Genomic DNA, 15,749 nt, shown 5'->3' with positions numbered 1-15,749 from the left:
AAGATGAGAAAATAAAAGGAGGAAAGGCAGAAGGAAAAACATTTGTAGAGGAAGGCAGAGAAAAAAGGAGGGGATTATATGGACAGAACAATGACCTTGGGGGTGACTCCAGTGCCAGGGTTTCCTAGCAGTAAGCTTTTTGACACAGGGCATTGAAGGTCCAGGGGAATATTATCATGAAGGGGACCAAAATAACAAATATACTGGGTCTAAAACTTTTTTGGAGGAATCCAGCTGTCACCACCTGAACCCACTCTCAGCATGAATCTTAATGTCACTATGTGGAACCATCAGATGTTGTATTACCTCCTGGCATAAAGCAACAGGAGGCACCCATGAAGTGCTCGTACAAAAAGTTGAACCTAAATCTGATCAAGTCTCTAGAGCTAACAATTCTAAATTAAAAGATAAAAGAAGTCAAATGGCATCACAAGGAAACAAAAACACAGAGACAGAATGTGGGACACTCTACAGAACACTAATCCAGTATCTACAAGCCAGTCTACATGGAGGGATTGGGGGTGTGGGGATGGGGTGGCTTTCTTTAAATTAACAACCTAAAGGGACTGGCAACAAATGTAATGTGAACCTTATTTGGATTTCCATTCAAGAGATTCACATGTCATCTTACTTAATCTCCTCATTTTGTAGATGAAGAAACTTTGATTTAGAAAAGCAAAGTATTCCACTGAACTGTAGACATCAAAGGAAAGACATGAAGTTTCTTAAACCATTCATTCCTCTACAATCCACCTGTAGAAGGGCACTTTTGAGACAGTTGGGGAAATCTGATTACAGACTGGTGGGTACTACACAATACCTAGAAATTCTTGTTGGCTTAGATTGTAACAGTGCATTGTGGTTATGTAAGAAAATGTTTATATTTCTTAGAAAGGAATAGTGAAGTATGTAGAGGTAAAGTGATATATCTGGAATTTGCTTTAGAATACTTCAGCAAAGAGAAAAAGGGAATCAAGTGAATATGATGAATCTCACAGGGTTGGGTATATGGGGGTTCATTACACTATTCTATATTTTGAAAAATATTTTCAAAATTTTTTATTCTAAGAAAGTGCAATGTCAAGGGGCATTTATCCACTCTTGTTTTCTTGTAAAATCAGCTACATTTATCCATGCGAAGTCCCCTGGGAGCACGCCACGTCCAACACCAAAGAGTTCCTGAGGTAGTTCATAAAAGGTACCACAAAAACAAAGTTCTAAGCACATAAAGTCCAAAAGAATGAAGCCGCTCCAGTTTCCATTCATCTTGCCAAACAGGTACTAAAGGACTCAGAGCACTCCAAAGGCTGTCACTCACGGACACCAAGCAAGGGAGCTAACACAGGGTCATGCCCAGCTCTCCCCTGAGAGCTCTCCCATTTCCAGAGAAATGAAGCTAGGGCAATAAGAAAACAACAACTGCAAAAAACATGATTCTCCTCCCAACAGCAAGTGCAAGTCCACACGTGTTAAGACACATAGATGAAGAACTTCCCCCTTGAGACCCCCAAATGTGATCAGTCATTGCAGGGAGTCCAGGGCTCTGGGCTGGTGCCAGTTGCTATGATGTGCCCCCAAATGGTCAATTAAATTTAACTGTTCACACATCTTACTGTTCTAACACACAGAGCAAAATAACCTTTAATTCAAGTACTGTCTTTTTTATGTGTTTTTAAATATTTGCAGTATGAGGAATACCAAGGGCAAATTATAAGTATGGTAACCCACATAACAGTAAAATAGTAAAAGCTATCATTCATGGAAGGCTATGTCACGCCACGCACTGTTCAAAGGGCCTTCCTATATATTATCTCACTGAATCCCCACAAGAACCCGATGATGCAGGCACCAGTTTATTGATGAGAATATTGAGGGATAAAGAGTTTTAAAAATGTACTCAAGGCCACACAGCTCTACAATTACAGAAAAAGTGTCAGGATTCAAACCCAGGCAGTCTAACTTTTGAGGCTTCATTCTGAATAGCTGTATTGTTGCCCTCAATGGAAGCCAATAATGTTCTGAGTGAGTGAAGAGACGATAAAAACCATACTTTAAAAGTCACCAAGCGAGAGGCGGAGCCAGGATGGCGGCGTGAGTAGAGCAGTGGAAATCTCCTCCCAAAAACACATAGAGCTATGAAAATATAACAAAGAAAAATCTTCCTAAAATAGAGACCACAGGACACAGGACAACATCCAGACCACATCCACACCTGCAAGAACCCAGTGCCTTGCGAAGGGGGTAAGATACAAGCCCCGGCCCGGTGGGACCCGAGCACCCCTCCCCCCGGCTCCCGGCGGGTGGAAAGAAACCGGAGCGGGTTTTTTTTGACGAGTGCTTTTTGGAAGCCTTAAAGGGACGGGCCCCCGTTGCTAGGGAGGCAGGGTGGCGGGACCGGTGAGCAGGTGCCTGGGACCGGCACCTGAGGACAAAGAATATCCCGCGTTTCTCCCTGCGGGACCGGTGGGCGGGTGCCTGAGACCGGCACCTGAAGACGGAGGAAATCGCGCATTTTTCCCTTTTTTTTTCTCTTTTTGGCAAGCGCTTTTTGGAAGCCTTAAAGGAACAGGGACCCCGGTGCTAGGGAGGCAGGGCGGCGGGACTGGTGAGCGGGTGCCTGGGACCGGCGCCTGAGGACAAAGAATATCCCACGTTTTTCCCTGCTTTTCCCTGCAGGACCAGTGGACGGGTGCCTGAGACTGGCACTTGAGGACAGAGGAAATCGCGCGTTTTTCCCCTTTTTTTTTTTCTCTTTTTTGCGAGTGCTTTTTGGAAGCCTAAAAGGGACAGGGACCCCGGTGCTAGGGAGGCAAGACGGCGGGATTGGTGAGCGGGTGCCTGGGACCTGCACCTGAGGAAAAAGAATATCCCGCGTTTTTCCCTGTGGGACCAGTGGGCAGGTACCTGAGACCGGCACCTGAGGACGGAGGAAATCGCGCATTTTTCCCCTTTTTTTCTCTCTTTTTGGTGAGTGCTTTTTGGAAGCCTTAAAGGGACAGGGACCCCGGTGCTAGGGAGGCAGGGCAGCGGGACGGGTGAGCGGGTGCCTGGGACCAGTGCCTGAGGACAAAGAATATTGAGCGTTCTTTCCCTGCGGGACCGGTGGGTGGGTGCTTTTTGGAAGCCTTGAAAGGACAGGGACCCTGGTGCTAGGGAGACAGGGCAGCAGGACCAGTGAGCGGGTGCCTGGGACTGGCACCTGAGGACAAAAAAAAAATCACGTGTTTTTTCCTTTTTTTCCCTTTCTGTTCCCTCTCTCATTGTTGCTGTTGTTGTTTTGGTTTAGAGAGTGCTTTTTGGAAGTCTTAAAGGGGCAGGACAGGTCACTTAGACCAGAGGCAGGGAATCTGGGGATCTCTGGGCACTCTAACCCCCTGGGCAGCAGAGAGCACAGAGGCCCCTTACGGAGATAAATAGCCTCCCAGTCGCTCCCCCTCCAACGGGGCTCCACCATTTTGGAGGAGCAGCCCCAGCCAGGCCAAGCCCACAGCAACAGCAGAGATAAACCCCATAGCAACTGGGCAGGAAGCAGAAGCCCTGTCTGCGCACAGCTGCCCAGCACAAGCCACTAGAGGTCGCTATTCTCCCAGAAGAAGGCCACAAACCAACAAGAAGGGAAGCTCTTCCAGCGGTCACCCATACCAGCTCTGCAAACTATCTCTATCACCATGAAAAGGCAAAACTACAGGCAGACAAAGATCACAGAGACAACACCTGAGAGGGAGACAGACCTAACTAGTCCTCGTGAAAAAGAGTTCAAAATAAAAATCATGAACATGCTGACAGAGATGCAGAGAAAAATGCAAGAGCAATGGGATGAGATGCAGAGAAAAATGCAAGAGCAGTGGGATGAAGTCCGGAAGGAGATCACAGATGTCAGGAAGGAGATCACAGAAGTGAAACAATCCCTGGAAGGATTTATAAGCAGAATGGATAAGATGCAAGAGGCCATTGAAGGAATAGAAGCCAGAGAACAGGAACGTATAGAAGCTGACATAGAGAGAGATAAAAGGATCTCCAGGAATGAAACAACACTAAGAGAAATATGTGACCAAGCCAAAAGGAATAATATTCGTATTATAGGGATACCAGAAGAAGAAGAAAGAGGAAAAGGGATAGAAAGTCTCTTTGAAGAAATAATTGCTGAAAACTTCCCCAAACTGGGGGAGGAAGTAATCAAACAGACCATGGAATTACACAGAACCCCCAACAGAAAGGATCCAAGGAGGACAACATCAAGACACATAGTAATTAAAATGGCAAGGATCAAGGACAAGGAAAGAGTTTTAAAGGCAGCTAGAGAGAAAAAGGTCACCTATAAAGGAAAACCCATCAGGCTAACATCAGACTTCTCAACAGAAACCCTACAGGCTAGAAGAGAATGGCATGATATACTTAATGCAATGAAACAGAAGGGCCTTGAACCAAGGATACTGTATCCAGCACGACTATCATTTAAATATGATGGCGGGATTAAACAATTCCCAGACAAGCAAAAGCTGAGGGAATTTGCTTCCCACAAACCACCTCTACAGGGCATCCTACAGGGACTGCTCTAGATGGGAGCACCCCTAAAAAGAGCACAGAGCAAAACACACAACATATGAAGAATGGAGGAGGAGGAATAAGAAGGGAGAGAAGAAAAGAATCTCCAGACAGTGTATATAACAGCTCAATAAGCAAGCTAAGTTAGGCAGTAAGATAATAAAGAAGCTAACCTTGAACCTTTGGTAACCACGAATCTAAAGCCTGCAATGGCAATAAGTACATATCTCTCAATAGTCACCCTAAATGTAAATGGACTTAATGCACCAATCAAAAGACATAGAGTAATAGAATGGATAAAAAAGCAAGACCCATCTATATGCTGCTTACAAGAAACTCACCTTAAACCCAAAGATAAGCATAGACTAAAAGTCAAGGGATGGAAAAACATATTTCAGGCAAACAACAGTGAGAAGAAAGCAGGGGTTGCAGTACTAATATCAGACAAAATAGACTTCAAAACAAAGAAAGTAACAAGAGATAAAGAAGGATACTACATAATGATAAAGGGCTCAGTCCAACAAGAGGATATAACCATTCTAAATATATATGCACCCAATACAGGAGCACCAGCATATGTGAAGCAAATACTAACAGAACTAAAGAGGGAAATAGACTGCAATGCATTCATTGTAGGAGACTTCAACACACCACTCACCCCAAAGGATAGATCCACCAGGCAGAAAATAAGTAAAGACACACAGGCACTGAACAACACACTAGAACAGATGGACCTAATAGACATCTATAGAACTCTACATCCAAAAGCAACAGGATATACATTCTTCTCAAGTGCACATGGAACATTCTCCAGAATAGACCACATACTAACTCACAAAAAGAGCCTCAGTAAATTCCAAAATATTGAAATTCTACCAACCAATTTTTCAGACCACAAAGGTATGAAAGTAGAAATAAATTCTACAAAGAAAACAAAAAGGCTCACAAACACATGGAGGCTTAACAACATGCTACTAAATAATCAATGGATCAATGAACAAATCAAAATAGAGATCAAGGAATATATAGAAACAAATGACAACAACAACACTAAGCCCCACCTTCTGTGGGATGCAGCGAAAGCAGTCTTAAGAGGAAAGTATATAGCAATCCAGGCACACTTGAAGAAGGAAGAACAATCCCAAATGAATAGTCTAACATCACAATTATTAAAACTGGAAAAAGAAGAACAAATGAGGCCTAAAGTCAGCAGAAGGAGGGACATAATAAAGATCAGAGAAGAAATAAACAAAATTGAGAAGAATAAAACAATAGCAAAAATCAACGAAACCAAGAGCTGGTTCTTCGAGAAAATAAACAAAATAGATAAGCCTCTAGCCCAACTTATTAAGAGAAAAAGAGAGTCAACACAAATCAACATAATCAGAAATGAGAATGGAAAAATCATGACAGACTCCACAGAAATACAAAGAATTATTAAAGACTACTATGAAAACCTATATGCCAACAAGCTGGAAAACCTAGAAGAAATGGACAACTTCCTAGAAAAATACAACCTCCCAAGACTGACCAAGGAAGAAACACAAAAGTTAAACAAACCAATTACGAGCAAAGAAATTGAAACAGTAATCAAAAAACTACCCAAGAACAAAACCCCGGGGCCGGACGGATTTACCTCGGAATTTTATCAGACACACAGAGAAGACATAATACCCATTCTCCTTAAAGTGTTCCACAAAATAGAAGAAGAGGGAATACTCCCAAACTCATTCTATGAGGCCAACATCACCCTAATACCAAAACCAGGCAAAGACCCCACCAAAAAAGAAAATTACAGACCAATATCTCTGATGAATGTAGATGCAAAAATACTCAATAAAATATTAGCAAACAGAATTCAACAGTATATCAAAAGGATCATACACCATGACCAACTGGGGTTCATCCCAGGGATGCAAGGATGGTACAACATTCGAAAATCCATCAACATCATCCACCACATCAACAAAAAGAAAGACAAAAACCACATGATCATCTCCATAGATGCTGAAAAAGCATTTGACAAAATTCAACATCCATTCATGATAAAAACTCTCAGCAAAATGGGAATAGAGGGCAAGTACCTCAACATAATAAAGGCCATATATGATAAACCCACAGCCAGCATTATACTGAACAGCGAGAAGCTGAAAGCATTTCCTCTGAGATCGGGAACCAGACAGAGATGCCCACTCTCCCCACTGTTATTTAACATACTACTGGAGGTCCTAGCCACGGCAATCAGACAAAACAAAGAAATACAAGGAATCCAGATTGGTAAAGAAGAAGTTAAACTGTCACTATTTGCAGATGATATGATACTGTATATAAAAAACCCTAAAGACTCCACTCCAAAACTACTAGAACTGATATCGGAGTACAGCAAAGTTGCAGGATACAAAATTAACAAACAGAAATCTGTAGCTTTCCTATACACTAACAACGAATCAATAGAAAGAGAAATCAGGAAAACAATTCCATTCACCATTGCATCAAAAAGAATAAAATACCTAGGAATAAACCTAACCAAAGAAGTGAAAGACTTATACTCTGAAAACTACAAGTCACTCTTAAGAGAAATTAAAGGGGACACTAATAAATGGAAACTCATCCCATGCTCATGGCTAGAAAGAATTAATATCGTCAAAATGGCCATCCTGCCCAAAGCAATATACAGATTTGATGCAATCCCTCTCAAATTACCAGCAACATTCTTCAATGAATTGGAACAAATAATTCAAACATTCATATGGAAACACCAAAGACCCCGAATAGCCAAAGCAATCCTGAAAAAGAAGAATAAAGTAGGGGGGATCTCACTCCCCAATTTCAAGCTCTACTACAAAGCCATAGTAATCAAGACAATTTGGTACTGGCACAAGAACAGAGCCACAGACCAGTGGAACAGATTAGAGACCCCAGAAATTAACCCAAACATATATGGTCAATTAATATTTGATAAAGGAGCCATGGACATACAATGGCAAAATGACAGTCTCTTCAACAGATGGTGCTGGCAAAACTGGACAGCTACATGTAGGAGAATGAAACTGGACCATTGTCTAACCCCATATACAAAGGTAAACTCAAAATGGATCAAAGACCTGAATGTAAGTCATGAAACCATTAAACTCTTGGAAAAAAACATAGGCAAAAACCTCTTAGACATAAACATGAGTGACCTCTTCTTGAACATATCTCCCCGGGCAAGGAAAACAACAGCAAAAATGAGCAAGTGGGACTACATTAAGCTGAAAAGCTTCTGTACAGCGAAAGACACCATCAATAGAACAAAAAAGAACCCTACAGTATGGGAGAATATATTTGAAAATGACAGATCTGATAAAGGCTTGACGTCCAGAATATATAAAGAGCGCACACGCCTCAACAAACAAAAAACAAATAACCCAATTAAAAAATGGGCAGAGGAACTGAACAGTTCTCTAAAAAAGAAATACAGATGGCCAACAGACACATGAAAAGATGCTCCACATCGCTAATTATCAGAGAAATGCAAATTAAAACTACAATGAGGTATCACCTCACACCAGTAAGGATAGCTGCCATCCAAAAGACAAACAACAACAAATGTTGGCGAGGCTGTGGAGAAAGGGGAACCCTCCTACACTGCTTGTGGGAATGTAAATTAGTTCAACCATTGTGGAAAGCAGTATGGAGGTTCATCAAAATGCTCAAAACAGATCTACCATTTGACCCAGGAATTCCACTCTTAGGAATTTACCCTAAGAACGCAGCAATCAAGTTTGAGAAGGACAGATGCACCCCTATGTTTATCGCAGCACTATTTACAATAGCCAAGAATTGGAAGCAACCTAAATGTCCATCGGTAGATGAATGGATAAAGAAGATGTGGTACATATACACAATGGAATACTACTCAGCCATAAGAAGTGGAAAAATCCAACCATTTGCAGCAACATGGATGGAGCTGGAGAGTATTATGCTCAGTGAAATAAGCCAAGCAGAGAAAGAGAAATACCAAATGATTTCACTCATCTGAGGAGTATAGGAACAAAGGAAAAACTGAAGGAACAAAACAGCAGCGGAATTACAGAACCCAAAAATGGACTAACAGGTACCAAAGGGAAAGGAACTGGGGAGGATGGGTGGGCAGGGAGGGATGAGGGGGGAAGAAGAAGGGGGGTATTAAGATTAGCATGCATGGGGGGGAGGGAGAAAGGGGAGGGTGGGCTGCACAACACAGAGAGGACAAGTAGTGACTCTACAACATTTTGCTAAGCTGATGGACAGTAACCGTAATGTGGTTGTTAGGGGGGACCTGATATAGGGGAGAGCATAGTAAACATAGTATTCTTCATGTAAGTGTAGATTAAAAATTAAAAAAAAAAAAAAAAGAAAGAAAAGGGGGATTACTCCTTGACAGGATAAAACTATTGGTAAATCAAAGATCAAAGCATGCTTTAAATATCCTTAATGTTGATCACTTAAAGGGTGTCAGATGATCAGCTATGGAGGTACTCTTTTCTGATAATATTCCTTTCTCTTAATTAAAAAAAAAAAAAAAAAAAGCAGTTACTGTGTGCTGACCTCCAATGAGTTCTGCACAGTGGTATAGAGGGCATGTCAAAGTGTGGGCAAAGGGTCTGTTTGTTTCTATGCAGAAGATCAAGGCCTAGCTTGGATACCCAGAAAATGAACTAAGATACGATATGAGGAGGAGCTTCCGGCATCAGCACTCTCTGGAGGACTTGTGCCGGGGGATGATCATCAAAAAGCCTCCACAGGTATCCGGACGATGCTGCGGTTGTGGCTGCATCCAGCCCACCGTCTCCTGGACTTGCCACTGGAATGAGGAGGGAGATGTCTAGGCTGGCATGTGCATACAGTGAGACAACGAATTTGACTGGATCTGTACTGTTGGAACTCAACCAGGAGTTGGGAGGGGTGCAAGTTGTAGCACTCCAAAATCTCATGACTATAGACTATCTATGGTTAAAAGAACATATGGGATGTGAACAGATCCCAGAAATGGGCTGCTTTAATTTGCCTGATGGTTCAAGTACAGTTGGACAATATCCATCATATCATAGATAAATTTTCACAAATGCCTAGGGTGCCTAAATGGTTTTCTTGGCTTCACTGGAGATGGATGGTAATTATAGATTTGCTTTGTTTATGTCACCGTATTCCTATTATGTTAATATGTGTGTGCAAATTAGTTAGTAGTTTAAAACCTATACATACTTAAGGTACTATACAAGAAGATATGTCAAAGAAATAATCAATCCTCCCATGTTTCCTTCATATGCTACATCTATAGCTTTTCTTCTTCCTTCCTAATTACAACCCTTAAATAGAATTCATGCCTCAGATCGAATTTACCGAGTATCATAATTCTTCCAGGTGGTAAAGATACCTCGAGACAAGTGCTGGGCATAGAAGCCACAGGGCATAAATCTGCAAAGAAGTAAAAAGCTAACCTTTGCAAACAATATGGCTTCTCTCTCACTTACCAACTTTACATTTCCCTGTATGGCCCCGGAAGATGACTGGTTAGCCAGAGACGGGTAAGATTCCTCAAGGGAGGAACAACCTAAGACAGGCACAGTCGCAGGGGGGCCATCAGGTGAGAATTTGGGGATCAACAGAGGTGAGGCTCAGAACCTCACCCCCCCTGCTTTGAGAGAAATCTTCTGCATCCGTGGATGTCTTGCTGCCCTTGTCTAGCCTGGATTAATACTTAGTCCATAGGCACACACCTGATCATCTGATCATCTACATTTGCCCTCTTACAGCACTAAACTATGTTTTCTACCTTTATCTTGCATCTACCTACCACTTCAGCAGTTTATTAAAAATAAAAATAATAATAATAATAGGAGAAATGTGGGATCAACATATAAATCAAGTACAAAAATCAAACGAATATTCATATTTGACCTGATTGTTTATAGGTCATAATGCATGATCAAAACCGAAAGTTTCTGTGATGAATGCCCTTGTACTGTTCACCATGTAAGAATTTATTCACTATGTAAGAATTCGTTCACCATGTAAGAACTTGTTCATTATGCCTCAGAAGATTGGAGACTGACGAGAATTAGGCTTGAGATGGATTAATGATTGTACATTGAGCGTTGACCCCCCTATACTGAATTTTACTGTTGTTAACAACCATTTGATCAATAAATATGAGAGATGCCCTCTCAAAAAAAAAAAAAAAAAAAAAGAAAGTTTCCCTATCCATGATCTCCCACCCCATCCAACCCTGTTACCCTGAGAAAGGCTGTTCTATGAAAACACAGTTTCATATGTATGGATAATGGGCATTTCCCCCACTAATTTTTACACAAAGAGTAGTGGATGTTGCATGCTTTTTTAAAAGAAAGGACCTCAGGTACAAAAAGTTGGATTAATTAAAATCTTTAATCTGTGAAAAAAAAAAAAAAAAAATTAACACACAGAAATTTGTTGCATTCCTATACACTAACGATGAACTAGCAGAAAGAGAAATCAGGAAAACAATTCCATTCATAACTGCATCAAAAAGAATAAAATACCTAGGAATAAACCTAACCAAAGAAGTGAAAGACCTATACCCTGATAACTACAAGACACTCATGAGAGAAATTAAAGAAGATACCAATAAATGGAAACACATCCCATGCTAATGGATAGGAAGAATTAATATTGTCAAAATGGCCATCCTGCCTAAAGCAATATACAGATTCAATGCAATCCCTATCAAAATACCAACAGTATTCTTCAATGAACTAAAGCAAATAGTTCTAAAATTCATGTGGAATCACAAAAGACCCCAAATAGCCAAAGCAATCCTGAGAAGAGCTCCCCGACTTCAAGCTCTACTACAAAGCCACAGTAATCAAGGGAGTTTGGTACTGGCACAAGAACAGAGCCACAGACCAGTGGAACAGACTAGAGAGCCCAGATATAAACCTAAGCATACATGGTCAATTAATATATGATAAAGGAGCCATGGATATACAATGGGGAAATTACAGCCTCTTCAATAGTTGGTGTTGGCAAAACTGGACAGCCACATGCAAGAGAATGAAACTGGATTACTGTCTAACTCCATATACAAAAGTAAACTCGAAATAGATCAAAGACCTGAATATAAGTCATGAAACTGTAAAACTCTTAGATGAAAATATAGGCAAAACTCTCTTGAATATAAACATGAGCAACTTCTTCATGAACATATCTCCACAGGCAAGGAAAACAAAAGCAAAAATGAACAAGTGGGACTATATCAAACTAAAAAGCTTCTGTACAGCAAAGGACAGCATCAGTAGAACAAAAAGGCATCCTACAGTATGGGAGAATATATTCAAAAATGACATATCCGATAAAGGGTTGACATCCAAAATATACAAAGAGCTCATGCACCTCAACAAACAAAAAGCAAATAACCCAATTAAAAAATGGGCAGAGGATCTGAACAGATACTTCTCCCAAGAAGAAATTCAGATGGTCAACAGACACATGAAAAGATGCTCCACATCCCTAATCATCAGAGAAATGCAAATTAAAAACACAATGAGATATCACCTCACACCATTTAGGATGGCCAACATCCAAAAGACAAACAACAAATGTTGGCAAGGATGTGGAAAAAGGGGAACCCTCCTACACTGCTGGTGGGAGTGTAAAGTAGTTCAACCTTTGTGGAAAGCAGTATGGAGGTTCCTCAAAAAGCTCAAAATAGAAATAGCATTTGACCCAGGAATTCCACTTCTAGGAATTTACCCTAAGAATGCTGCAGCCCAGTTTGAAAAAGACATATGCACCCCTATGTTTATCGCAGCACTATTTACAATAGCCAAGAAATGGAAGCAACCTAAGTGTCCATTGGTAGAGAATGGATAAAGAAGATGTGGTACATAGACACAATGGAATATTATTCAGCCATAAGAAGAAAACAAATCCTACCATTTGCAACAACATGGATGGAGCTAGAAGGTATTATGCTCAGTGAAATAAGCCAGGCAGAGAAAGACAAGTATCAAATGATTTCACTCATATGTGGAATATAAGAACAAAGAAAAAAATGAAGGAACAGAACAGCAGCAGAATCACAGAACCCAAGAATGGACTAACAGTTACCAAAGGGAAAGGGACTGGGGAGAATGGGTGGGAAAAGAGGTTTAAGGGGAAAAAGGGGCATTATGATTAGCACACACAATGTTGGCGGAGGTCACGGGGAAGGCGGTATAGCACAGATAAGACAAGTAGTGATTCTATAGCATCTTACTATGCTGATGGACAGTGACTGTAATGGGGTATGTGGTGGGGACTTGATAAAGGGGGGACTCTAGTAACCACAAGGTTGCTCATCTAAGTGTATATTAATGATATCAAAAAATAAAATAAAATGAAAAAAATTTTTTAAATAAATAAATAAATAAAAGTCACCGAGCACTAGACACTTTGCTGGGTGCTTTACACATATTTAGTTATCTTAATTTGAAGATGGAAGATGAGGAAACTGAGTCTCACAGACACTAAGCAATTCCACTGAATTATACAATTCAAAGGAAAGACAAGTTAGTTAAACAATTTTTTTTTCCTGCCTCTAGATGGGGTTTACACTATAAAACCTTTTCTAAAATATTTATGTCTACCCTTTTATAAGACATCCAGAAGATTAAATAGCTCCCCTGCCAGTAAGATCTATTTTCTAGAGTAAATGTACAATGACAGCATTTAAGTTAAACCAAAATTCATTTTAGAAATTCAAGGAGCCAAAGGAACTGATACCTTGAGATCCAGCTTGGTGTTAACTGGATCCTGAAGTTCAGATTCTGTCAAAGCATTTGATTCCAACTTCACATTTTGCAGAATGTCCTCAGGTGGTACCTTCATTGCATGGTTGTCTGCCGTGGAACCAATTCCAAAAAAATCTAGTATCACAACCCAGGTTTGCAAGGTGATCAGCACATCCAAGCAGTTAAAATCAACATCAATGCTCCGGTTAACTCGATTATAACTGGAAGAGAATTCTGGATGTTTCTTATCCACCAAGAATATATTGATGTGGACCAAGGAATCATCAAATTTACTCTTTCCAGCAAGTATCCTGGGCTCATCTATTGTTGGGGAAGGAGGTGGGGTCAAAGGATAATCCTCATCTTGGGCTTCCTTTTGCTTCCTCCGGGATGCTGAGGCGGGTCTTTGATAGAGCTGAAAGACGTTAGGGGCTTCTTCCACATGGGAAGGGAGAGACCGGGGCATATCAGGGTACTCCACATTGGATACTAAGGGGCAAGACTGAGAAAGATACTCTTTTTGTGCTAAACTTGAAGGCTTAGGGGCTCCTCGAGACACCATCAGGTTCTTATATTTGGAATCTGGATTTTTTTCCAGTAAGTCTTCCATCAGCAGAGAATGCAGGGCAATCTGAATAGACAAAGTCTGAGGATGGTCTTTATTGAATTCCACCTCAAAATCCTGAAACTTTAAGCTCACAAGACCCTGGGCCCCTAACGTCAGATCTCCACTTAGCTGAACTTGAAGCTCTGATATACAAAAGTTGGCTTGAATCTGGGTAAAGGACTTGACTTCCTTCATAGACAAGGACTTCTGGGAAGAGTTCGAAAGGCTAGAGTGGCTGAACAATCCATTCTCCTTCCTTTCAGTGGAAGGTTCCCCACAGGTACTGCGGGAAGGCAGAGGAGAATCAGGGCAAGGTGAGGAGGTAGCAATGACCGGAAACTTATTCAGATCTTCACTATACACGAGATTGTCCAGCGTTTGTAAAACCTGCTCGTATACATGCTTGGCTAACACCACCTATATTCAAAAAGATAAACTCAGTTATTACACTACTATCATTAACTGCACTCAGAACACTGCCCACAGATTTCCAAAGTCAATTTTCATGAGTTTCCCCAAAAGGTTATAAATTAGTTGATAACAAGGACTATGTCTCGTTTCTTTTCTGTCCTTACCTCTCTCAGACCTATATCTGGTTATAAGGCCCTCCCCCAGGACCTCACAGAATAATCTACATGCAGTTAATATTCAGTAAGTGCTGTTCATTGTAGGCCTGAAGCAGCAAAATCACTCTTTCTAACCCCACAAAACAACTGCAGAAACAGAAAAAAATACTGCCAAAAGTCTCCTGTGGTCATACCACAAGACTCATGGTTCTAAACCTCGCTGATCATCACAAATACTGTAACAACAGCTAAACAAACAGCTAGTACTTTTTAATGGTAATAAAGATCACTGAATACTGACATTTCCTTTCCTCCTTACTTTGTTTTTAATTATGATTTCTTCTTTAAAACATTTTTAGGCAAGACTTCATCTACTTAGGGCAGTTTTTTAACAGAGGAATTCCAAATGGATATAGAAATGACAGAATTAGAAAGTGATCGTTTTGTAACCCCTAATGAAATGATTTTAGCCCTTCACAGTCCATCAGTGGACTATGCCCTTATATGAAGGTTGACAGTAAATTTTACAAGGGGGTGGGAGGATCTGGTTCTTCCCACCTGACACAATCATCAATTTTAGCATCACTAATGTAGCGACAACCAGACATTCATTATGTGCCTCCTGATATAATGCAATACAAAGTACAGTGCACCACCTTTAAGTGTTCTAACCCCCCAAAAGAAAACCTGAATCCAGTCGAACCTGTAGAGTTAAGTTATAGTTTACAAGAAATGTGGGGGAACAAGTTAAGTGACACCACAGACAAAGAGCCAAATCCAGAACATGGAACATTCTATAGGCCAACTGACCTAGTTCTCACAACACAATAATGGCACAGGGGGAAAAAGTAAGAGGGAAGCTAAATTGATGGAGACCCACAAGATGTAACATACAAATGCAATACATGACCTTCTCTGGATCCTGATTCAAACTCACCAAAAGGGAAAAGACTTTTTGAAACAGTCAAAAAATGCCTCTGAAATCTGAAATGGATTAAAATTTAGAGGTACTAAGGAATCCTCATTAATTTTTTAAGGCAGGATAATACCACTGTAGTTATGTAAGAAAAGACACATAGTTTATAGAGATTCATCCCAAATAGCTAAGGGTAAAAGTGTCATGAAGTCTGGGATATGCCATAAGATATTTCACAAAAAAAAAAAAAAAAAATGGATGACACAAATGAGGCAAAATCTTGATAACTACCGAATCCAGGTGATAGATACATAGGGCTCATTATTCTACTTTGGTACATGGGT

The 15,749-nt window shown here is 40.7% G+C and overlaps 1 protein-coding gene across 12 annotated transcripts in view; it reads right to left on the bottom strand.

Moving 5' to 3' along the window:
- VPS13D (vacuolar protein sorting 13 homolog D) overlaps positions 1-15,749 on the bottom strand; it is a 277,290-nt gene that overhangs the window by 227,182 nt on the left and 34,359 nt on the right. For all 12 annotated transcript variants that reach the window (XR_012129991.1, XR_012129992.1, XM_073233217.1 and 9 more), the window contains one exon: positions 13,309-14,340. Coding sequence is in view for 10 of the 12 variants with exons in the window: in XM_073233217.1 (XP_073089318.1) it covers positions 13,309-14,340 (1,032 nt within the window). In the remaining 2 variants the exon portion in view is untranslated. The remainder of the gene's footprint in view (positions 1-13,308; positions 14,341-15,749) is intronic.

This window comes from Manis javanica, chromosome 4 (genome assembly GCF_040802235.1).
Source record: "Manis javanica isolate MJ-LG chromosome 4, MJ_LKY, whole genome shotgun sequence".
Taxonomy (NCBI): Eukaryota; Metazoa; Chordata; class Mammalia; order Pholidota; family Manidae; genus Manis; species Manis javanica.
This window is presented reverse-complemented; position numbering and strand designations above follow the sequence as displayed.